Genomic DNA, 26,270 nt, shown 5'->3' on the forward strand with positions numbered 1-26,270 from the left:
TGGTATTGTGTGCACTTACTCTAGCTCAGCTGGAATGAATGCATTTTTGTAGTGTAATTAAGTATTCAGTCAGTGCAGATAGATATAACACTTTCTGACTGTAGGCACCAGCTGCTATTGATTGGTGATAAATTTCACAAAATCCCTAAATACTCCTCGATTGATTTTTTGTTGGGTATTGACCTCATGACTCTAATTATATGCAGGTCTGATTATAAGCGACATTTTCAAGTTATTGCAAGTGAAATGAATGCACTGTCTGTGGATTTGAGTTTATTTTGTTACCTGTTGCAGCTATGGCACAGACACTAAGTAAGGACGCACTTTGATGATGCTTTCGTGGTGAGTGATCTATTACTGTGCTTTTTGCAGTGCAGTAAGTAATTCCTGTTGAGATCCTTTCCTGCATGATATTACCTTTGTCAGCTAAAAAGTACTCAAGGACTATCCTGTACAAAGAAGCATACTGACACATGTAATAAATAATAAATATTCAACCTCACCACCAGGACAAGTAGTTGTTAATAAGTTAAACTTAAAAGATAATGTCTGATTGAATTAAATGCCACCTTTCATTGACAGAGCACAAGCATGACCACCTTTTCTCTTATATTTTCTTACATATTGGCCGTGGCCTCTGCGTCAGAAGGTTGTGAGTTCAATTTTCACTCCAGAGGCTTGAGCACAAAACCTAAGCTGACACTCCAGTGCGGTACTGATGGAGTGCTGCACTGTCAGAGGTACCGTCTTTCGGATGAGATGTTAAACCAAGGCCCTGTCTGCCCTGTCAAGTGGACGTAAAAGATCCCATGGCACCATTTCGAAGGAGAATGGAGAGTTCTCCCTGGTGTCCTGGCCAATATTTATCCCTCAGCCAACATAACTACAAAACAGATTATCTGGTCATTATCACATTGCTGTTTGTGGGATGTTGCTGTGTGCAAATTGGCTGCCGTGTTTTCTACATTACAACAGTGATGATACTTCAAAAAGTACTTCATTGGCTGTAAAGCGCTTTGGTAGGTCCTGAGGTCATGAAAGGCGCTAAATAAATGCAAGTCTCTTTTCTCTCTTACATAATGGGGTAAATTTGAAGTGCAAGTCGGGAAGGGAGCGGGGTGGGAGAGAAAGATTTCCGGGTGCGAAACCTGGAAGGTAAGTGGGCAGGCCACGATCACATAATGAGGCCAATCAACTGCACTTTCGGGTTTTGCACCCGGCAGCCAGACTGGCTGGCTGTCAGGCAGGAAGGCCTGCGGCAGCAGGCCGCAGCTGGGGATCGGAGGGAGGGAGGAATCATGGGCCGGGGAGAAGATCGGGGGGGGGGGGGGGGGGGAAGAGGAGGGGGCCGAGGAAGAGATCGGGGGGGGGGGGGCGAGGAAGAGATTGGGGGGGGGGGGAGGGCCATGGAAGAGATTGGGGGGGGGGGGGGGGGGGGGAGGGCTATGGAAGATATCGGGAAACCAGGAAGAGATTGGGGGAGGGGCCAAGGAAGAGATCGGTGGGGGGGAGACCAAGGAAGAGATCGGAAAGCCAGGAAGAGATCGGGGAGCCCAGGAAGAGGATCGGAAGTCATTGGAGGTCTGGTGAAGAGTTGAAGGTTGGTGGGGGTCCACCATCAGGGGGTGGAAGGGGGGGTCCACTGTTGGAGGGGGGTGGGTTAGCCGATTGTGGGGTTCCTGTCAGCCAGGTGAGCTTGTTGGGCTTGGATGAAGCACTCCTTCCCCTCTGGGAAGCGATGGGGAACCCTAACAGGTAAGGTTAAATTTGTTTTATTATTCCAATGCACAAAATATTAAGTATCTCAATGAGATACATTGCCCTTTCAAATATCAGCCCACCGGCTTTAAGTGGGAACAAGACTTCCTGGTGTCTGCTTTCCACTTGCAGACAAACCTGCCTGGGTTAAGCCCAGAAGTGGGCAAGTTGGAGCCGGGATGCAGTCCCCCTCCAAAAATCTGTTATTTTAACCTCCCACTTGCCCCCAATCCACCTGTTCTTGGGGGTTAAAATTTACCCCAATGTCTCACACTGTAACTGTGGGTAATAATATAAATAAAATGTCAAAAAAAATTGCCAATCTGAATCTTATAGTCAAAAAATTAATAAAATGAGTTGCTACATAAAATGCTGATAACCACTGGTCTAGACTTCAGTCTTAAAGGAAACTGGATAATGCAAATGGGCAGGTTTTAGTTAATTTTTTTTACAAGGTAGACTGACAGGCACTGTTGATGAGTGTCAGACGATTGATGTGTGCCCAATAGCATCAGCAATAGAGCATCTGCCTCCCAACCAGATGGTTACAGACTTGAATTTCAGTTATAACCTTTTGCCAGAGCAAATTTATTTCACCTGCTCTTATTTAGACCACTAAATGATGCAATATACTTTGGTGGGACAGGTCTCTGAAGGAATGCCTGTCCTGCTCAACACTGCTTCATTTCTGTGAGGGGACCTGAAACAGGCGTTCGGCCCCTCATTTACATACGCAAGGGACCAAATGCCTGTTTTAGGTGGCTGCCAGAGTTGCCCGAAAAAATGGCCATCCCCAGTTTCGGATAAGACTTTTTTCAGGCATCCTTTGGGGGGCAGGACATTGGTCCCCAAAATTAGGCCTCGTTGTGCCTGCAACACGATCCAACTTCTACCCTATTATCTTTGCCATGGCAAATGAATCCTCCCAATGGCCAATTGTGGCATTCACGGAGCTATCTATGACCTATACCATCACATCTACAGAAGGCTGGCTGCCAATGCATCATTTCTAACGAGAATGAAAAGAAAATTTTGACTAAGAATGAGATTTTTTTTTTAAAAAGCAGAACAGATTGAAAAATACCTGTCCATCTGAACTACTACTCTTATTTCAGGCAAAAGTCCTGAGTCAGAGGGAGTTAATAGCACAACTTCCCACTAGGCTTTGATAAACGACATCTGGATCTTGTACTCCCCAGTCACATTCGACCTTGGAGCTCGTCAGTGACGGATATGACCAGTCTGTTCTCATCTCAAACATTCATACCAGCGGCATTTCTCTCCACTTCACTCCAATATTATCAACATCCATCACCCCTCTCTCAATGTGAGGAGCAGCATCATTTACACAGCTTGCAATATTCAGCATGTTCCACAAATCCATCACCTTAATGGAGTACTAATTCAAATTTAAATGTTTGCGCTGCGGCTGTGGAAGTGGCCTTCGGTAGATAATTATATGATATTGTTTTTTTTTTCTGCTGACAATTGTAGCAAAGCCATATAACTGACCCATGGCTCCCTTACCTCTTAGTGAAATATTCAAGTCAGCCAGATTTTTTTCCCCTTTTACTCCTCAAATGTTGCTTGATTGCATGCCACACTAATCCACCTAGCACAGCAGGAGAGTGGTTCATGGGCCAGGCCACTGATTTGCAGTTTTCGTGGAAAAATGGACAATATCATGGAACACGGTCTCCAAGACACCAATAAAAAAAAATCACATAACAAATAGGAACATAGCAACAGGATTAGGCCATTCAGCCCCTCAAGCCTACTCCGCCATTCTATTAAGGTCATGCTTGATCTATACCTCAACTCCACTTACCCACATTTGCTCCATATCATTTGATACCCCTTAGCTAACAAAAATCTGTCAATCTCAGTCTTGAAATTTTCAATTGACCCAGCATCTACAGCCTTTTGGGGGAGAGAGTTCCAGATTTCCAATACCCATTGTCTGAAAAAGCGCTTAATGATTTCGCTCCTAAATGGTCCAGCTCTAATTTTAAGATTATGTCCCTTTGTTCTGGATTATGCCACCAGAGGAAATAGTTTTTCTGTATGTTTGACAAATTTGCTTGAGTTCTTTGAGGATATAACATACAGAGTGGATAAAGGGGAACCAGTGGATGTAGTGTATTTAGACTACCAGAAGGCATTCGACAAGGTGCCACATAAAAGATTATTGCTCAAGATAAAGAATCACTGGATTGGGGGTAATATTCTGGCATGGGTGGAGGATTGGTTATCTAACAGGAAGCAGAGAGTTGGGATAAATGGTACATTCTCGGACTGGCAACCAGTAGCCAGTGGTGTTCCGCAGGGGTCGGTGCTGGGTCCCCAACTCCTTACAATCTATATTAACGATTTGGAGGAGGGGACCGAGTGTAACATATCAAAGTTTGCAGATGATACAAAGATGGGAGGGAAAGTAGAGAGTGAGGAGGACATAAAAAACCTACAAGGGGATATAGACAGGCTGGGTGAGTGGGCGGAGATTTGGCAGATGCAATACAATATTGGAAAATGTGAGGTTATGCACTTTGGCAGGAAAAATCGGAGAGCAAGTTATTATCTCAATGGCGAGAAACTGGAAAGTACTGCAGTACAAAGGGATCTGGGGGTCCTAGTGCAAGAAAATCAAAAGGTTAGTATGCAGGTGCAGCAGGTGATCAAGAAGGCCAACGGAATGTTGGCTTTTATTGCTAGGGGGATAGAATATAAAAATAGGGAGGTATTGCTGCAGTTATATAATGTATTAGTGAGACCGCACCTGGAATACTGCATACAGTTTTGGTGTCCATACTTAAGAAAAGACATACTTGCTCTCGAGGCAGTACAAAGAAGGTTCACTCGGTTAATCCCGGGGATGAGGGGGCGGACATATGAGGAGAGGTTGAGTAGATTGGGACTCTACTCATTGGAGTTCAGAAGAATGAGAGGCGATCTTATTGAAACATATAAGATTGTGAAGGGGCTTGATCGGGTGGATGCGGTAAGGGTGTTCCCAAGGATGGGTGAAACTAGAACGAGGGGGCATAATCTTAGAATAAGGGGCTGCTCTTTCAAAACTGAGATGAGGAGAAACTTCTTCACTCAGAGGGTGGTAGGTCTGTGGAATTTGCTGCCCCAGGAAGCTGTGGAAGCTACATCATTAAATAAATTTAAAACAGAAATAGACAGTTTCCTAGAAGTAAAGGGAATTGGGGGTTACGGGGAGCGGGCAGGAAATTGGACATGATTTTAGATTTGAGGTTAGGACCAGATCAGCCATGATCTTATTGAATGGCGGAGCAGGCTTGAGGGGCCGATTGGCCTACTCCTGCTCCTATTTCTTATGTTCTTATGTTCTTATGTATCTATCCCATCGAATCTCTTCATCATTTTAACTACCTCGATTAGATCACCCTTCAACCTTCTAAAATCAAGGGAATACAAACCAAGTTTGTGCAACCTGTCCTCATAATTTAACACTTTAAGCCTTGGTATAATTCTGGTGAATCAGCACTGCACACCAAGGCCAATATAGTCTTTTTGAAGTGGGGTGCCCAAACCTGAACATAGTACCCCAGGTAGGGTCTGTCCAAGGCTCAGTACAACTGAACCATCACTTCCTCACTTTTGTATTCCAATCCTTTTTCGCTAAAGGCCAACGTTCTATTAGCCTTTTTGATTACTTTTTGAACCTGCTCACAAGCTTTTAGTGATTTGTGTACATGGGTACCCAAATCCCTTTGCTCCTCCACAGTTCCTAGTCTCTCCCCAGTAAGAAAATATTCCAATTTGTCTTTCTCGTATCCAAAATGGATGACTTTCCACCTCCATACATTGAACTCCAACTGCCACAGTTTTGTCCACTCACTTAGTCTGTCCATGTCCCTTTGTAACTTTCTGCTCCCATCTGCACAACTTACCGTGCCTCCAAACTTGATGTCATCTGTAAACTAGGATATACAACTTTCTATTCCTTTATCCAAGTTATTGATACATACGGTGAAAAGCTGAGGCCCCAGTACAGATCCCTGGGGAACACCACTTGTCACATCCCGCCAATCAGAATACATTCCCTTTATGGATAGAATTGTGGAATATAATCCCCAAAACAACGGTTAAAATCCTCGAAGTCCATGTAACCAAAATGGAATTTGTCAGATTCAGTCACTGTCAGTCACCCTGGTGATAGGTATATCATTGGTACCAGCACTAATGCAACTCCCTGAACTGACCATTGGATGAATATCCAGAATAAATCACAAATGAGGATCAAAATTTCGATCAATGAGATTCACATATGGACACTTAATGCGCTTGTGTGTGTGGGGGGGCTATTTTTAAGTTAAGAGTTAAGGATTATAGTATGAGTGCATTAAGTGTTCATACATGAATTTCGCCGATCAGAATGTCTGCTCTACAGTATCTTGTGTTGGGTTCATATTATTGCTGGAATGCATTCTGAACCTGCTCCTGTTCTATACTGGGCTGAGAGATGAGTTTGTCTCATTTATACATTAATTTAAAAAAATCGACTTGGCCCAATTTGAACCACTTAAGATGCTGTTTCCACTTATTGTTAATTAAATAGGACTGTGCTTGGCTCTCTCCAGCTGTTTAAAGGAACACTACTTCAACCCAGTTGTAGCTTGACTTCCACTCAAGTGGTTGGTCATACAAGTGAGATGCAGAGATCCACGCTGAGCCAATTACAATTTCCTTGATTTAAGTGGGAATGTAGCAATGATTGTGCCTAACAATAATTGTCAAACTAGTTCACAAATCTGAATTCACTCTCATTTTGACAGTTTGATTGAGCTGAGTTATAGTCAAGCCATCCTAGGAAGAGTTTGAATTTAGCCTGGATTTTCCTAAGCTGTAGTCTTCAGCAGGAAATATACAGTTTCAGCCGAAACCAGTAAAGCAATACTGCTGAAAATGGTTCCTGTGGGTTCTGTAGTTGCTCAAATGGCACTTTTGATGTACACCCTTTGCGACCAAGAGAGCCTAATTCTGGTGCTAACACTGGTGGAGTAAATATGATGCATTTGGGCTAAAAGTGAATAATAGCAGCTGTTCATTGCTACCTCCTTGCTCAGCCTAAAGTTTGCATACTTGGATCATTTTATTTGACAATAATTTTTCACCCTGCTTTGGTGCGTGCTCTGCAATTTGTCTTTGAAGGGGGCTGAAGTCTGCATGCTATTGTTTATTGCAAAACAACTTGATGACTCAGTAAGCTGTGGTTCACTCTGCAACAAATCAGTGTGAAAACACTCATTTAAAAATTAATTTTTACTGTACAAAGTATTAAAATCATTGCCAGTTCTACAATAATAAGCTGCATAGAGTATTGTATTTTATTTTGGGCAGATATTGTAAGTTTACCCCTGTTAATTCAAAGTCATTTTTTGCTCAAAATATTTGAATTAAGCAATTTTAACAAAACGACACAGGAGGCATGTTTGCACAATTGCTATTCGAATTAACAGATAATGAAGTATATACATAATAAAGAGTCTTAACATCTCTCTCACACCAATTAAAGTTTTTCCCCAAACTGCAACAAAAGATGTGTCCTGTTGTGGCTGTCATTACTTTGCTGCATTGCCTGAGGCTGTACTTTTATCCATTACAAGAGCACCTGCAGCAAACATGGGAAGTAGCAGTAACCATAACGATGAAGGTACGTCAACACCATCCTTTTCTGCCATAAAAGTGATCTGAGCAGGGTGCATTGTTAGGCCGAGAAACCTCAGTCTGCAGCTGCTCAAAGTGCAGGATCAGTAACTCTTTACGAGAATGAAGGATTAGCAGTGATGGTTCCTGTTCCACAGGTTCTTTGGTAGACATGCCACCAAACAAAGTAAGGTTGTGTAAATGATGCAACCACGGCTTGCCGAAGTTCAACCTTTCTCTTCAGAAAGTGCCAAAAAATAAATCCGACACTCAAGCGTTCAATATGGCTGCTACCGTCAGGATTTGTGTGAACTAACTGTCCCGACAATATGGCTTTCCTTTCTTCATCTCGGAATATGATTTTTGCTGATGATTGTTTGTGTTACATGTGGAAGAAAGCAGAAACTGCTTCCTCGCTGCCGAGAAAAACTGGTGGTCTCTCAACTATTATCATCTATGTCCTTTATGTTCATTTGAAGATAGTTGGATTTTCGATGATCGGCAGAATGCTAATGAAGCCCGGTTGTTAAAATGAATCACTGCAGCTCCTGAGTGAGTGACCCATGCATCCCACAGGCTCCCAACCAGGAGTTACAATTCTTTTTACAGCATTTCAAACACTAGATTAGTACTGATGCAGGACACAGATGTGTGTGGACCCATTTTTCCATTTATCTCAATGATGGACTTAAAGCTGCTTGGAATTGTTGTAAGACTAGCATTAGTCAGGACCGGATCAAAGCACCTTGAAACACTGGCATGGAATTACAGAATCGTAGAAATTTATGGCACAGAAGCAGGCCCATCGTGTCTGTGCCGGCCGAAAATGAGCTATCCAGCTTTTCAGCTCTTGGTCCGTGGCCTTGTAGGTCATGGCCCTTCAAATGCATAGCCGAGTACTTTTTAAACGCGATGAGGGTTTCTGCCTCTACCACCCTTTCAGGCAGAGAGTTCCAGACCCCCACCACCCTCTGGGTGAAAACATTTCTCCTCAGCTCCCCTCTAATCCTTCTGCCAACTTTAAATCTATGCCCCCTGGTTATTGACCTCTCTGCTAAGGGAAATAGGTCCTTCCTAGCCACTCTATCTATGCCCCTCATAATTTTATAGACCTCAATTAAATCTCCCCTTAGCCTCCTCTGTTCCAAAGAGAACAACCCAAGCCTATCCAATCTTTCCTCATAGCTAAAATTCTCCAGTCCTTGCTACATCCTCGTAAATCTCCTCTGTACCCTCTCTAGTGCAATCACATCTTTCCTGTAATGTGGGGACCAGAACTGTACCCAGTACTCTCGCTGTGGCCTAACTAGTGTTTTATACAGTTCTAGCATAACCTCCCTGCTCTTATATTCTATGCCTCGGCTAATAAAGGAAAGTATCCCGTATGCCTTCTTAACCACCTTATCTACCTGTCCTGCAACCTTCAGGGATCTGTGGACATGCACTCCAAGGTCCCTCTGTTCAACTACACTTTTCAGTATCCTCCTATTTATTGTGTATTCCCTTGCCTTGTTTGCCCTCCCCAAATGCATCATCTCACACTTCTCCGGATTGAATTCCATTTGCCACTTTTCTGCCCACCTGACCAGTCCATTGTTATCTTCCTGCAGTCTACAGCTTTCTTCCTCACTATCAACCACACGGCCAACTTTTGTATCATCTGCAAAGTTCTTAATCATGTCCCCTACATTTCAGTCTAAATCATTGATATATACCACAAAAAGCAAGGAATCTAGTACTGAGCCCTGCAGAACCCCACTGGAAACAGCCTTCCAGTCACAAAAACACCCAATCGGCCAATACCCTTTGCTTCCTGCCACTGAGCCAATTTTGGATCCAACTTGCCACTTTCCCTTGGATCCCATGGGCTTTTACTTTTCTGACCAGTCTGCCATGTGGGACCTTGTCAAAAGCCTTGCTAAAATCCATGTAGACTACATCAAACACGCTACCCTCATCGACTCTCCTTGTTACCACCTCAAAAAATTCAATCAAGTTAATCAGACATGACCTTCCCTTAACAAATACTTGCTGGCTGTCCTTGATTAATCTGTGCCTTTCTAAATGACGATTAGTACCGTCCCTCAGAATTGTTTTCAATAATTTGCTCACCACCAAGGTTAGGCTGATTGGCCTGTGGTTACTTGGTCTATCCCTTTCTCCCTTTTTAAACATCGGTACAACATTAGCAGTCCTCCAGTACCACACCTGTAGCCAGAGAGGATTTGAAAATGATGGTCAGAGCCTCCATTATTTCCTCCCTTGCTTCTCTTAACAGCCTGGGATATCATTTCATCCAGGCCTGGCAATTTATCTACTTTCAAAGATGCTAATCCCCTTAATATTTCCTCTCTCACTAAGTTTATCCCATCCAATATTTCCCACTCCTCTTCCTCAACTACAATGCCTGCATAACACCCGCACTGCAACTGCAGAAAGTACCAGTGAGGATGCTGACAATATCCTATGAAATGTAGAATCAAACATACACCCCAAGACAACTTCATGAAATTAGAAGTTTACTTAGCTCCCACTCATTCCAACAAAGCAACATCACAGCACTACAGCATTTAAAAGGGAATGCCAATCCATTCCCAACTAATTCTCAATGGTAATCAAAAAGTCAATTTTTTTAAGTTACTGTCCATTGGCTTTATGTTTTACAATTGATAAGTAAAATTTCTGCACTTGAGCTCAAGTTGTATTTAATATATTAGGTTCCAAAAATGACTTATTTGTTTGCAATCAATATATTTCTCGTGCTTTATGTTTTCGCATTCAATTAACTCTGGTCAATCTGAGAAAAGTCAAGTCTTTTGTTACAGAAACTGAGAAGAGAGAGGGGAATCATTCATCTCACCAGTCAAACGTGGAACAACTCTGCTCTGAACATCTATCCTAGACTAATGACATGCTAGGTTACTTTTACACCATATACCTATGGCTGCTCTGTGGAAACCTATTGTGGACTTGCACCTCTAAATGTTGCACAGTTAGAGAGCAATTACACAGAAACCAGTACTCCAGAATTTCTCCAGTGATGAGTGGGCCTATCCATTTAATTTGTCTTTGGGAGTGATTACAACTGACAAAAGGATGAACATGGTGAAGGTCATGCAGGAGGGTAACTATAATAATGTGTGTGGTTTTGCACATAAACTAAATCTTGCTGTCACTCCTGCACCTGATAAACACTGGTCTTTATGCAGCACTCCTGCCAACACACTTAGCATTTGCAGTTATTTCCACAGATCAAAGAAATGCGTGGAGCTCTGAGCCAGCTTCAACTTGAACATGTCTCCTTAGCACCACCTCAGACAAAATGTTCAATGTGATCTTCACTTTAAGCTGCAGTATGAGGAGAAACGGAAACATGAGCTGTATGCTGTTACCATTATTCTTGACACTGAACAGACTTGGAGATGCTTCATGTTCAGACCATTTATTGTTCATCATTTTCATTAATGATTTACATGGGGGCATTAATGGAACCATTTTAAAAATTTGCTGATGACATGAAAATGTGCACAGGGGTTGGTAGTTCAGACCAAATTAATAGGTTGCAGTTTGATTTCGATAAGTTAGGCGAGTGGGCCCATGTGTGGCAGATGTCCTTTAATGTGGATAAATGCAGTGTTATGTATTTGGGGAATCCAGATCAAGAAAAAAGATACCTATGGGCTATAAATATAAGATAGTCACTAATAAATCCAATAGGGAATTCAGGAGAAACTTCTTTACCCAGAGAGTGGTTAGAATGTGGGACTCGCTACCACAAGGAGTAGTTGAGGTGACTAGCATAGATACATTTAAGGGGAAGCTAGATAAACACATGAGTGAGAAAGAAATAGAAGTTTATGCTGATAGGGTTAGATGAAGTAGGGAGGGAGGAGGATCGTGTGGAGCATAAACACTGGCATGGACCTGTTGGGCCAAATGGCCTGTTTTTGTGCTGTACATTCTATGTAGCTGGTCACTCATTTAAGGTACACAAGCAGCGATGGTGGCTAAAGGGAAAGGAAATAGGGTTTTAGGCTGGATCATTAAGTACAAAGTATAGATTACTAAGGCTGTTAAGAGTCCTAGTACATTTGCACATAGGAGTATTGTGTCCAGTTTTGTACCCTGCACAGTTCCCAGGATATTGAGGTTCCAGAGAAGGGCTAACATAATGATGCCTTACCTTAGAACTGTTGGTTATCAGGATAAGCTTCAAGAGTTAGCATTATTTACTTTGGAGAAACGTAGGCTTAGATAGGATATGATTGAGGTTTTAAAGCAATGAAGGGGTTTGATTCAGTGTGGTTGGACAGATTATTTGAGATGGATAGAGATAGTAGGACTAGAAGGCATGAATATAAAATACTTAGGCGAAGAATTAGGTTAGATCTTGGGAAGTACTTCTTTTCACAGAGAGTTATCACCCTCAGGAACAGACTGTTGAAAGATGAAGTAAGTAATGAATTGCTACAGTCTGTTAAAAAGGAATGTGATAAGGTCCTAAGAGGATGTTCCTAGTTAGAGAGGGTAAGTTTCCAGATAGCTGTGATTATGAAGAGTTATGAGCAGTCTCCTGCAGCCTTCCTTGATTGCCTTAGGGAATCAGAGAAGAATTTCCCAGAGTTTTCCCTGAATTGGGCACACTTTATTTCTGTTTTTTGCCTTTCCAGGAAATGCTTAGGGGCTGGGTCAGGGGTTGCACCATTGTCTGGATAAGATGGACTTGATGGGCCTGATGGTCTTTTTTTGCCCTTCTTTTATATGTTCATATACAATACAGAGATCCAGGCAGTAAACACATGGAACTGGCTCCCATCATTTATTTTACTCCAAAAGGTAGTGTTAACCTAATGGCAGAATCATTGACTCATATTCTATGATGCCATTGATCCCTGGAACCTGGGACTGTTTAAACTATGGATATTGAAAGAGAGAGACTTGCAGGCCTTCAATCAGTTATGCTCTTGTAGTAAAGCACCACAAGTCTAGTCTATTCTTGTTGCTCTGCGCCCCTTTCTCTCCACAGCAACAGCCTCTTCAATTATGTTTTTATGAATGATCTAAAACATGTGATCATTTTTATTTTAGTGCAAATGCTGCTGCAGGCCTCAGAGAAGCCCAAATGAAATAAATGACAAAACTGCTAAATGTGTATGTGGAAATAATATTAAGTATCTAAGAAAACTAAGCCTCCATTGTATTAACCAAACAATACAACCTCCACCCCATTCACAAAAGAACATTTTTCACTGCATCAAGTTGCATCTCCACCTTCCACATTATTTAACTGAGTCCTTTCAGCACTCAAACAAATTATAGTGATTTTGCTAATGTGTCACAGCAGGGTGCAATGACTTACCATTTTTACAAAGTGCTCTGGCATCTTTCCAAATGCCGTACCCTTTTACCAAATTCCATGTAATTTTCTCAGTGATGTAACTCATGCCTTTTTCCAAGTATCTTGCCTTTTCTCTCAAGTATCTTGCTTTTTTTCCCAAGTTTGCTGCAGCAGATGGAACTCAGTAATTGAACTGCTGTGTTGCAGGGGAAACCTTCCCCAGCTTGGATCACTGATAGCTACTAAGCTGGTTAAGCATTACATTCAGAGGTATACTTAACTATCAACCGAATGTCACCGCTGATCGACAAGGGGTATTAATAATCAAATAGAATTGTGAAATTATCAGACTTATTCGCGTGCTAATTTATTGCTAATTAATACAATATGCACAAGTAACAAGGCCGTACAGCAAGAGTAACTTGACTTCGCTGCTAAAATATAACATTTTAATTTTTTAAAAAGCGAGCAGCAGTTGTCTGCAATCAAAGCAGCAGCGGAGCACTAGGCTGCAGCCTTTTCCCCACATGCAGCAAAAAATGGCAGAACGTCAAAGTTTTGTGAATCAATTGCTACATTTATACACAGTCACCATATGTTTACTGTGCAGCACAGTCGTTTACAAGGTCCTGCCTTAGGTCACCATCAAGTTGACATAAGAAGAGGCCCTTCCAGCAGTTATATATATGTATGTATGCAGTGTATTAGAGCTGGAAAAGTCAATTCCACAGCTCACATGGGATCAGTTACTGTTCAGTCTTGGGAAGCTAAGAAATAAAGAAACTTGCTAGCTCGCAAGTTATTCAGACGTAATCACTCAATCTCCTTTATTAAAATTTCTATACCCGCTTTCTTGTTGCATCCGATCCTTTGTCTCATGCTGCAGTTCTTCCCTCAGGCCTGGGTCCTCATCCACACTCCTTTTGTTAAGATTCATTTCGTCAGGTTAAAGTTCAAGTAACAGTTTTTGGTGCTTGAAAAGTTTAAGCATGTTCAAAATGACCCTACGTGCCAGGTGATGCGTAACTTTTAAAACATAAATGGGATCAGCTGCAAACTGGAGATTGCATGAACTGCAGATGTGGTTGTAAATCTTTGATTCTACATTGATTAAGCACAGTACAAGTTGCAGAAAGAAGACAATGTGTCATGCAGTCAACATAACATTGCAAAATCTGACCAACAGCTTCAAAATTTGCTGATACAGCCCCCAAAAGGCTGATAACTCAAGAGCAGCTCTATATGAAAACCAAAAGTTCATGCTAAAACTCTTCCCCTCCCCCGCAGTTAATGCTGGTATTCTCCCTCCCATTTAATGTTGACATGCTCCTTTCACCCCCACTCCAAAGCAATGCTACCAACTTCTCCTCTCTTCCCCCAAAGCACAATTCCCCACTTATGGATCCTTCCTCCTCCCCATTCCCCCCCATCCTTTCCTCTTCATTGCCACCTGGTCCCTTCATTACCATCATCCTCCTTCCCTCTCCCATTCACTGCCATCCATTTCCCAATTCTTTCATTATTACCCATTCCCCCTTCCCTCTCCCCTTCATTCCCCCCTCTTCATTTCCCTTTAACTTCTCTCCATTACCATACAGTCCTCCTTCCTTCTCCCCTTCACTGCCACCCATTTTCCCTTTCCCCATTCCTCTTCCCATCAGTTCCCCTTCCTTGCTATCCGTTTCTTCCTTTTCCACTTCTCTCAGCAGCACTTCTGCCTGAATCCTCTTGCTAATGGAAGATTTGCTTGATGTTGCATACTGTAGGTGGAATTCCTATGAGAATTCTCATGTACAGCGTCGAGAAACAAAACTGGGGTGGAGCAGCAGTGAGGGGTCTGGTTTGCATTGATTTTTGTCAGTAAATGTTGACCTGCAGACCAGTCTCCCAAAACGCAGATGGTTCACATGTATGACATGAGCAGTATGTGATGTATCTTGTGCATATAAAAATGTCAACTCTTTCTTTCTATATATTTAACTTTGGCTGTACAAATAGACCTAGATTTTACACCTTTCTTTCATGGGATGCATCTCCTAAGTAGGGGAGGGGGGGGGGGGGTGGCGAGAAGAGGGACAACTGTTCACCACAGAGGTGGATCCCTGACACAACTGACCTTCCGGCTTCGGGCCCATTGGGCTCCCTGGCCTCCACCAAGGAGTATCGCTGACACGGGGCCGAGTTTTGCTGCAGTAGGCCTTCACTCTCAGAGCGACTGCACAGGCCCTGAAACCAATCTAAATTCATGGGCCCTCCTCCGCTGCCTTTGGTACACTGGGCCCTTGGGGCTAACAGGTGTCCTTTGTCTCTAGTGTAGGGAGGGAAATAAGTTGGAGGATGTATTTCTTTCATTTGCATTTACGGGCGGGCGTATTGTCTGCTACTGGGCCTGGGGAACAGGTAGTCGTGGGGACACACAGCAAGGTGGGCACATGACAGAGCATATCCCAGATCAATCTTCTGCCCTTGCCCACCTCAGATGACCGGGGGGGTGGGAGGAAATCCAGTTCATTGTTTAAGTGGAACAATGTTTTATATGCAGTAAACTAACTGGGAACTATCCAGAATGTTGTAACTGCTAACAGCACAATGTTGCACAACCAAAGCAGTTATGCCATGGGGGATGCAATGTCACAATGCACAATGAGAAGCAGTAATATCACAATACTCCAAGGGGAATCAAAGTCATCACAATAATGTCCAGGAAGACAATGAGATCACAGTGCTGCACAGGAAAGCAATTGCGCCAGAATACAAACAGAGAAGAAAAGATCAGTAGAGAAAAATAGTAACATGGTAATACTGTAGTGGGAATCAACAACAGTCACAATACTGCACCAGGAAGCAATGACATCACCGCTGGAGATGAGCTCAAGGTTTAGGTTCAACAAAACTGATAAGGAAGCCCTGCAAAGATATTCTATTTTAGGAAGTTACTTTTGGTTTTGGAGAATTAAAAGCAAAATTTGAAACCACAAAGCTGACTAATAATCATTAACATGGGTACCTTAGATCGGAAATGTTTGCTCAAGTTGCAGAGGGAACCGATGAACTGAGCTGCACAGGAAAGTAACAAGGTTATATTGTGTGTTGAGGGGGGAACGGAGGGAGACAGAATTTCCAGAAACACCTCTTTGTTTCCGCACCGATATCTTGAAACCTTCAATCTCACATTACTACTTCACTCACCAATAGCGTGCGTCACATTAAAGTGTCCCAGTGGCTTCCAGCTGACTGGGGAGAAATCTGTTAAACGGTGCATGAAATATTCGATAGTAAAAAGGTACTCATTTAACCACCTCCAGAACAGTTGTCAGCTGGGGCCTTTTAATGGTGCTTTCACCATGGTGACAAAATGGATTGAATTTAATTAGTTCAATAAAGGGTGTACATAACAGAACTGGACTGCAGCAGATGCAGGAAGCCGGCCAGCTACGATCTTATACTGGTGGGACTGAAAGATCGTATTTTGGTTGGTTGGTTGGGGAGGGTTCTAGTAAGTTTTCTGTCTTTTCAGCTTAGATCTTTTAATAACCCTTTTCACGCTTCAAAGTCTCCACCGAGCTCTTGATTACATTAATGCCGTTCCCATTTTGGTCGATAGCCAACTGGCTGCTGTGACTGTAGATCATATTTTTCTCCTAATGTTCCCGCTTCAGGCCCTTATGCCACGTGCCGAAGATACAACATTTTAGTAAAGCCGTGACACCTACTTTGAATGATGGTTCCTGGGTACAGACAGCGGGATTTCTGACTCCAGTAAGCACACACCCTGGTAGCTGGCGGCAGAAACCGCGTCGAGGAAGGTCTAACATCAAGTACCTGTGGGTATTTTTTTATTTAAAAAAAGTCGTTAAGTAACATCATTAACACATCATATTTCAGAAGTACCCTCACGAAACTAAACCTTCAAAATAAATGATGGAAATAAGCCTTTAATACCAAATTGAGGCAGTTATCAATTCCAGGTGGTAAAACTCAAATCCCCATTTAATTAAAAGGAATGTTTGGATTTGGTAATGTGCATCCCCCCACTGGACGTTCACACTTTCTCTCCCCCACCTCGTATGAGCAATATCAGAGGTACAGCATGTGCTATAAAAACAGCTTTTCTTGCTGGTCTCTGCCCTATGGATTAGGCATGAATGAAATATGATGTTAGGGTAAAAAGTGGGAGGTATTCCAAATTCAAACCAGATCAACGTACTTTGATTCCACTCCCTATCCCTCCCTCTCTTTCCCGTACCAGGCTGTACGTTACTCGCTGTCTCTGCCTACACCTCATTGCATCCCCAAATCACACATGAATTTTCTCTATTGAGATCACATACTGAAACTGCAGGGAATTGCATCATTCTTATGGTGTACTGTTATTTGTTGTGTTGAGTTGTAATAAAATATTCATAATCTCATCTTTAATTATCATCCATAGGAAAATGAGGTAAACTAGACAAGGTTTGAACTGTCTGTAGTGGGAAGTGGGGAACGGTCGCAAATAGAACTCACCGCTTCCTGTAGCAGTTGCTCCAGGGAGTAGATTCTTTGTCGGTTTCCTCTTTCCCCTTCAATCACAACACTGTAGCTGTATGAAGCCAAGGAAAGGCCAGTTACTTACACAAAGTGTTGATAAGTCCATGCATGGAAATATTTACGAATTCTGTAATTGGATAGGATATTATAGTCGACATGGGGCAGCCCTTTAAGTGGTTTACTAGTTGGAGGAATAGAAGTAAACTCCTATGAGCCAATAAGACTGTATGTACTTTTACCATAGCAGTGTGCAGCCATGTTGAACACATAATTCTCCCGCTGTCAGCTGCACTTGGAAATATAAATCGGCCTGACTTGCCTTGTTCCAGGGGCAGTGGAAAACCACTTTTTCTGTGGGTCTTATGAACTGGATTCACCGGCTCTGCTTCTAGATAAAGAACAGTGCTGGGTGGGAAAGCAAACAAGGGAGAGTGGTGGTGGAAGGCTGGTAGAATGCTTTTTGTCTGAAACCAGAGCACCAATGTGAAGGCACTTTAATGTGAATGTAAAAATGGGCATTTCTGTTCAATTACTGGGTTGGGAGAATTGCTGGATGCTTAGTGGGTGTTTTTGCTACATTAGTACTGATTACTTGCACTAATGAAAAAAAACAAAGCCGCTTCCCTGTGTTGACAACGAGTGCACAGTGGTGCTGTACAGTTAATTTCAATCTGGCATATGTTGTTATCAGAAAGTACTAGGTAGTAGCTAAGGTAGTAATCACAAATTTCAGGCATGAATACTGTATTTATGCAATTTCATTGGTATTTATGTTACCAATGGTATTTTATTGATATAATTATTATTATTAGACAAGAAGCAGCAAGCCACAATCTAAAAAGAAAACGGCCCAGAAATTCAATGGCACCATGCCTGTTTTCCAGGTGCAAAACGGGTGTCTTAGCACCTGTGCCTATAGTGGGTGGGATGCACGTACTCATTAAATGCCGAAAGTGTGCCACCCACCATATTGTTAAAGGCAGTAAAAGAGACATCCAGGACCCGCGCCCAAAACAGGCATAAGGCCCTTTGTATATGCAAATAGGGAACCCAAAGTCTGTTTGAGGCCCGCTTTACAAAATTGGGCTGCCTTGGATGAAACCGGTGGTAGTCTCCATAGGTGGAGGGATAGTGTTCCATCCCACTTTACCACCCAGTTCCCCTAACTACTCTCGTCTATAATCAGCTTTCACTTGTGCCCATTTTAAGGTTCAAAGAACAATCAGGCCGACTGGTGGTGATCATTCTTTTCAAATGTTATGAGTTTGATAAATGGAACCTGATAGCAGTCACACTGACAGGAATGTCAGTCGAGAACCTGCAAAAATGGACTAAATTCATTGGGGTAGAGTTTCTGCTTAAGACGCAATCGGTAACTGGGCACAAATTGTGCCCGAAAATTGCACCGGTTAGGTTATAATTCAAGTTTCCACTAAAATACAGTTGCATTATCACAAACATAAAATCTCCCGTGAACCAGCACAATCGGGCAGTTTAATCGTTTATTTTTCTTCCTCTGCGATAAAAAATATCAATTGATGTATTTAAGAGAGGTAACCGGGTGCAGTTTTATTAATACAGCTGAAAATGGGCTTATCACAAAAATAAACAGTTTTAATAAGAGTGTCCCAGTCCTCCACCTGCGAGTAACCTGATTTAAAATCACTGAAAATGAGTTTAAGAAACTATAATGAACCATTTACTAGTTTCATTGGCAGTTTCTTAGCAAATTAAATACTTTTCGATATGTAAAAATGTTTAAAACGTGCCTGGAGTGCCTGTGCACCTATGAAAATGAGCTTAATTTGGGGACCCTCTTAGAATAGCCGCAAACGGGAGCAGTTGGCGGAAACTTGCCAACCTCGTTATTTTACTTGGGGGGGGGGGGGGGTGCGGGGGCAGTTTTTTGGGCGAGGCCAGCTTCAGCACAATGGTTTTTAAACCAGTGCAAAAGATTGCAGAAACTCGAATTACGCTGGATGCCAGGGTAAATCAAGTTTCCGCGATCTTCTGCATTGGTTCAACCGGATTGTGCTGATAAAACCTGTGCAAACTAGCCAAAACAGCAGGCCATTATATTTATATCCGCAAACATAAGATAAATCACTCTTTTATACCTGTTTGATACCATACACAAGGTATTAATTTCTCTTCCTCTGAATTAATCTGCCCTTGACCTTGCTTCTGCTGTTGCTGCTCAATCCACATGAACCATAGTTACTAAGTTACAGGGAACTCTGGGAGTTGTAGTTTTATAAGGCTTTGCCCCAGATCCCAGTGCTCTATGGGAAGTCTGCATGCAGTTATAGAATTATAGTATCATAGAAAGGTTACAGCACGGAAGGAGGCCATTCAGCCCATCGAGTCCGCGCTGGCTCGCTGCACGAGCAATCCAGCTAGTCCCACTCCCCCGCCCTATCCCCGTAGCCCTGCAAACTTTTTCCTTTCAAGTACTTATCCAGTTCCCTTTCGAAGGTCAGGATTGAATCTGCCTCTACCACCCCCTCAGGCAGTGCATTCCAGATCCTAACCACTTGCTGTGTAAAAAAAAAGTTTTTCCTCATGTCACCTTTGGTTCTTTTGCCAATCACCTTAAATCTATGCCCTCTGGATCTTGGCCTTCTGCCAATGGGAACAGTTTCTCTCTATCGAGACCCTTCATGATTTTGAATATCTCTATCAAACCTCCTCTCGACCTCCTCTGTTCCAAGGAGAACAACCCCAGCTCCTGCAGTCTATCCACACAACTGAAGTCCCTCATCCCTGGAATCATTCTAGTAAATCTCTTCTGCACACTCTTTAAGGCCTTCACATCTTTCTGAAAGTGCGATGTCCAGAACTGGACACAATTCTCCAGTTGTGGTCAAACCAGTGTTTTATAAAGGTTCAGCATGACTTCCTTACTTTTGTACTCTATGCCTCTATAAAGCCCAGGATCCCACACACTTTCTCAACCTGCCCTGCCACCTCCAGCGATTTGTGCACATGTACTCCCGGATCTCTCTGTTCCTTTACCCCTTTTAGAATTTAGTTTATATTTCCTCTCCTCATTTCTCCTACCGAAATGCATCACCTCGCATTTCTCTGCATTAAATTTTATCTGCCACGTGTCCGCCATGCCACCAGCCTGTCTATATCCTCTTGAAGTCTATCACTATCCTCCTCACTGTTCACAACACTTCCGAGTTTTGTGTCATCTGCAAATTTTGAAATTGTGCCCTGTACACCCAAGTCCAAGTCATTAATATATATCAAGAAAAGCAGTGGTCCCAGCCCCGAACACCACCGTACACCTCCCTCCAGTCCGAGAAACAACCGTTCACCACTACTTTCTATTTCCTGTCACTTAGCCAATCCTGTATCCATGTTGCTACTGCCCCCTTTTATTCCATGGGCCACAATCTTGATGACAAGTCTACCATGTGGCACTTTATCAAATGCCTTTTGAAAGTCCATATACACTACAATAACTGCATTGCCCTCATCTACCCTCTCTGTTACCTTATCAAAAAACTCTATCAGGTTAGTTAAACATGATTTGCCTTTAACAAATCCGTGCTGGCTTTCCCTAATAAATCTACACTTGTCCCACTGACTGTTAATTCTGTCCCAGATTATCGTTTCTAAAAGTTTCCTCACCACCAAGGTTAAACTGACTGGCCTATAGTTGCTACATTTATCCTTACACCCTTTTTTGAACAAGGGTGTAACATTCACAATTCTCCAGTCCTCTGGCACCCCCCCATCTTAGGATGTTTGGAAGATTATGGCCAGTACCTCTGCAATTTCCACCCTTACTTCCCTCAGCCACCTAGGATGCATCCCATCTGGACCGGGTGACTTATCTACTTTAAGTACAGTTAGCCTTTCTAGTACCTCTTCTTTATCAATTTTTAGCCCATCCAGTATCTCAACTATATCTTCCTTTACTGAGACTGTGGCAGCATCTTCTTCCTTGGTAAAGACATGTAAAGTACTCATTTAGTACCTCGGCCATGCCCTCTGCCTCCATGAGTAGATCTCCTGTTTGGTCTTTGATCGGCCCCACCCCTCCTCTTCCTACCCATTTACTTTTTACATGCCTGTAGAAGACTTTTGGATTCCCTTCTATGCTAGCCGCCAGTCTATTCTCATACTCTCCCTTTGCCCCTCATATTTCATTTTTCACTTGCCCTCTGAACTTTCTATATTCTGCCTGGTGCACACCTGTGTTATCAACCTGACATCTGTCATACACCCCTTTTTTCAGCTTCATCTTACTCTCTATCTCTTTTGTCATCCAGGGAGGTCTGGCTTCAGTTGCCCTACCTTTCTCCCTTGTGGGAATGTACCTGGACTGTACCCGAACCATCTCCTCTTTACAGGCCACCCACTGTTCAATTACAGTTTTGCCTGCCAATCTTTGATTCCAATTTACCTGGGCCAGATCTGATCTCATCCTACTGAAATTGGCCCTCTACCAATTGAGTATTTTTACTTTAGAGTGGTCCGTGTCCTTTTCCATAGCTATTCTAAACATTATGATATTATGATCGCTGCTCCCTTAAGGCTCCCCCACTGACACTTGCTCCACCTGGCCCGCCTCATTCCCCAGAAGCAAGTCCAGCAATGCTTCCTTCCTCATTGGTCTGGAAATGTACTGGTCAAGAAAGTTCTCCTGAACACATTTCAAAAATTCCTACCCGTCTTTGCCCCTTATATTGTTATTATCCCAGTCTATATTAGGAGAGTTGAAGTCCCCCGTTATCTCTGCTGTATAGCTTTTGTACCTCTCTGTAATTTCCCTGCAAATTTGCTCCTCTGTATCCTTCCCACTAGTTGGTGGCCTATAGAATACACCCAGTAGTGTAATGGCACCTCTATTGTTTCTTAACTCTGACCAAATAGATTCTGTCCTTGACCTCTCCAGAAGATCCTCTCTCTCCAGCACTGCAACATTCTCCTTAATCAATATTTCCACCCCCCCCCCTCCTTTCTTTCCTTCCCTATCTTTCCTGAACACCTTGTATCCAGGAATATTTAGTACCCAATCCTGCCCTTTTTTGAACCAGGTCTCCGTTATCACCACAACATCGTATTCCCATGTGGCTATTCGTGCCGGCAGCTCACCAACCTTGTTTGTCACGCTTTGTGCGTTTCCACACATGCACTGCAAACCAGCCTTAGACTTTCTTGTACTCTCTCTTAGTCTGATCCCACCTAATACCGTACTATTACTTATTCTAGTGCTATCTTCCTCTCCCGATCCTTTGTGCCCCTTGTTTCTCCTTTCCAATGCTACATCCTGGTGCCCATCCCCTGCCAAGTTAGTTTAACCCCCCCCCATCCCACAGCACTAGCAAACCTCCCTGTGAGGACATTGGTCCCAGCTCTGTTGAGGTGCAACCCATTGGTCCCACCTCCCCCAGAACTGGTCCCAATGCCCCAAGAATCTAAAGCCCTCCCTCCTGCTCCATCTCTCCACCCACGCATTCATCTGCTCTATCCTCCTATTTCTATACTCGCTAGCGCATGGCACCGGGAGTAATCCGGAGATTACTACCTTTGAGGTCCTGCTTGTTAATCTCTTTCGTAACTCCTTAAAGTCTGTCTGCAGGACCTCATCCTTCTTTCTACCTATGCCGTTGTTCCCGATATGGACCACGACCTCTGGCTGTTCAACCTCCCTCTCCAGAATGTTCTGCAGCTGCTCATCAACATCCTTGACCTTAGCATCAGGCAGGCAAAATACCATCCTGGAATCACGTCTGCAGCCGAAGAAATGCCTATCTGCTCCCCTAACTATAGAATCCCCTATTACTATTGCTCTCCTGACCTTTCTCCTCTCCCACTGTACAGCTAAGCCACCCATGGAGCTATGGTCTTGGCTCTGGCTGCACACCGCAGAGGAACCCTCTCCCTCACCAGTATTCAGAGCTGAATACTGGTTAGCGAGTGAGATGCACTCAGGGGACTCCTGCACTACCTGCCAGGTCTTCCTTGTCTGTCTGGAGGTCACTCAGTCCCTCTCTGCCTTCACTCTCTTAAGCTGCGGGGTCACCACCTCCTGAAACATGCTAGCCAAGTAGCTCTCAACCTCGTGGATGCACTGCAGTGACTCCAGCTGCTGCTCAAGCTCCGAAACCCGGAGCTCGAGCTCCTCCAGCTGACGACACTTCCTGCACCTGTGGCCGTCCAGGACACGGGAAGTGTCCTGGAGTTCCCACATGGCACAGGATGTGCATTCCACAGGAATGAGCTGCCCTGCCGTGCCTCTATTTATTAGATTATTAACTAAACTTAAGTGAAAATAAACTGAAGACTTAGTTCAAGTCATTTCTGCTGTAATCTTCAGTATGAACTAATGTCCTTTATCAGCTGATGATGGTGCTTTTCAAATGACTTTGAGGATTTTGAAACCCTCTGAAATTCTGTGGTCTCCAGATAAAAGCAAGATGATTGATAAGCATGTTTCTATTATATCTCAAGTGTTATATATCAAGTATTCCGTGATCATAAAATCCAATCTGAAGTTAATGCAATTATAAACTCAGCTCAGTTCTGTAACCATCAGTAACACACCTTCAATAGTAAATGTTTGTTCAGCAAGACACCAAAAATCAAACTCTCAGGTCTCATTTACCATTCAAATTCAGGTCAGATTCGATTATACATATCTGAAATCTATAATGCAATTTTGAGGAGAATCTGAGTTTTTAAACAGTGCTATAGGTAAAACCTCTTCTTGCATTTCATGCCTCTGATTTCTGATAGGGTTTTTACATTAATTATAGGGGCTAGTTGGGGTGGACTAGATTGCATGGGGAGTCCTGCACAGCAAACCGTATATATTTATTTTAAAGAAGAATAAGGGATAGCAAAGAATGAGCCACTCAATTGTGAAATGGAACAAAAGAAAAATTGCAACTTACATGTCAGGTGACTGTAGAATTTTGACACATCCTGCGTACAGCAGTTTGTCTTCCTTTGGTATGAGAATGCGAAGTCCTTCTTTGAGATCCTCCTTACTGATGGCACAAGATTGAGGGACTGAGAGAGAAGAACAAACAATATTATTGCTTAGATTGTTTCTCTATGGTTCAATGTCGAACTTAAGTTAGGGGCTGGTATGGTGGGGTCCTTAATTCACTACTATGCCTTGGTACAGAATGGTCTTTGTTTGATTAATTTGCTCCAGTCTTGTCCTTATTTTACTCAGTTAGATGGATAAAGAATTGCCCTATTCCATATCCAAACACTGGTTTCAAGAAAAGTTAATGCCAAAAGCAAACAAGAGGAACCAAAAATTGAGACAAGTATGAGTGACAAGGTTAGTTTGGCTTTGACTTGCCTCTTCAAAGAAGAGATTTATGACATTTCAGGGAAATAATGGCTACTTGCATTTGTTATGATGTAAATGCATTTTTTGTTGATGTTTCAATTTTTTCTTAAACTTAGTAAAGTATAATTTAGAGTAAATCTTCATCTCCCACTGGGCTAGTGATTAGAAATCAGTTGTGATAAGCTGAAACCTTTCATATTATGGGTTATCTCACACATGACAATATACTTGGCACTGTCTCGTAAAAGTGGTGAGGCTGCCATGAGTGATTACATTGTATGAAGCTGAGAGAAGGTATAGTGAAGGAGGGTCTCTTCATAATTTTACTGAATTCTATTGTTAGAGTCTGTGCAATATATGCGACCTGCAGTGAACTGTTCCTTTGAGTAGCAAGTCTCTGATGTTCTGGTGTGCGATCAATTTGACCTTTAACTAAAATCACAAAAGTAGCATTATTCACGAGGATATTGCTACCTTCCAATAATAGCTTACTTTGTTTCTTGATGTAGAGAAGAAACAGAGTAATGAGTCCCGTAAAATGTTTGGTTTGTTCCATTTTTTGGAAGTGTGAAAAAAAGCAGCCTGTTGAATGTCTCTGATAGGCACCCGCTTTATATTGAACTGTTAGAACTTACTCAGTTCTAATTTTGTTCTCGAACTATGCAGCACTTAGCAATAAAATGAGCCCCTACCGTACAATTCTGCTGAGCAGCTCACAGAGGCATTCTCATCTTCCTCAGAAAAGCTGCTGTCTTCATCAAATGCAAAATCATCCTCTGCAGCAAAGCTTTCCAATAGTTTACTGACAGCTCGTCCTTTTGACTGCATGAAACAAGAACAAAGCTCTTTAGAATGTATGTTCTAATCAATCTTTTCTCTCAGTGTGTGGGTGTAATATTAATTAAATTTACTGCTCCCAACGTCAGTGGAACAGATATTACATTGAAGGCCCACCCATGGTCATGTATCCCTAATTAATCTCTAATTATTAAGGGTGAGAATTGATTGCTTTGGATTGGTTTTGGAGGCCCCACAAGTCAGGCGTATGTAAAACTATAGCTCTGAGCTCAACTTTAGCAGTTGATACAATGGTCTCCCATAACTGTCATGGAGCAAGGACTCATTTCCCCCTTATACTGTTCAGACAAATATTTGTATTTATCTCTATACTGTCACAGATCATATATAGAGCTCTCACCTCCTAGATCGTTCAACCAGGGAAAAGTAACAGCAACTCTAGCACTGGACTACCACACATAGACTAACCAGGCCACCAAGGATTGGATTCCACTCCCCACAAGACATATAGACAACACATATTAGATTGAAAGGTTTGAATGCTCCTTATTAGACTACCTTAGCTGTTCACTAGACTGTAAATTGATTAAGGAGCTAGAAAAATGATTTCAAGTGAACAAAAAACAGTTGCCTACTTTTGTTCTGGTATCTTCAAACAAATTTTGTGAAATGACTGCTGAGGTGAGGAGTGTAAACAATTTTACAACATCAAGTTATAGTCCAGCAATTTTATTTTAAATTCACAAGCTTTCGGAGGCTTCCTCCTTCCTCAGGTGAATGTTGTGGAAAACATTTCCACAACATTCACCTGAGGAAGGAGGAAGCCTCCGAAAGCTTGTGAATTTAAAATAA

General features: G+C 42.6%; 1 protein-coding gene across 2 annotated transcripts in view; it reads right to left on the minus strand.

Moving 5' to 3' along the window:
* The window catches only part of bahcc1b (BAH domain and coiled-coil containing 1b), a 220,666-nt gene that overhangs the window by 15,847 nt on the left and 178,549 nt on the right, over positions 1-26,270 (minus strand). For both annotated transcript variants that reach the window (XR_010966970.1, XM_068004128.1), the window contains exons 21-24: positions 25,313-25,442; positions 24,211-24,328; positions 17,276-17,351; positions 16,483-16,591 (exon numbers count right to left, since the gene is read on the minus strand). Coding sequence is in view for 1 of the 2 variants with exons in the window: in XM_068004128.1 (XP_067860229.1) it covers positions 16,483-16,591; positions 17,276-17,351; positions 24,211-24,328; positions 25,313-25,442 (433 nt within the window). In the remaining variant the exon portion in view is untranslated. The remainder of the gene's footprint in view (positions 1-16,482; positions 16,592-17,275; positions 17,352-24,210; positions 24,329-25,312; positions 25,443-26,270) is intronic.

This window comes from Heptranchias perlo, chromosome 23 (genome assembly GCF_035084215.1).
Source record: "Heptranchias perlo isolate sHepPer1 chromosome 23, sHepPer1.hap1, whole genome shotgun sequence".
NCBI lineage: Eukaryota > Metazoa > Chordata > Chondrichthyes > Hexanchiformes > Hexanchidae > Heptranchias > Heptranchias perlo.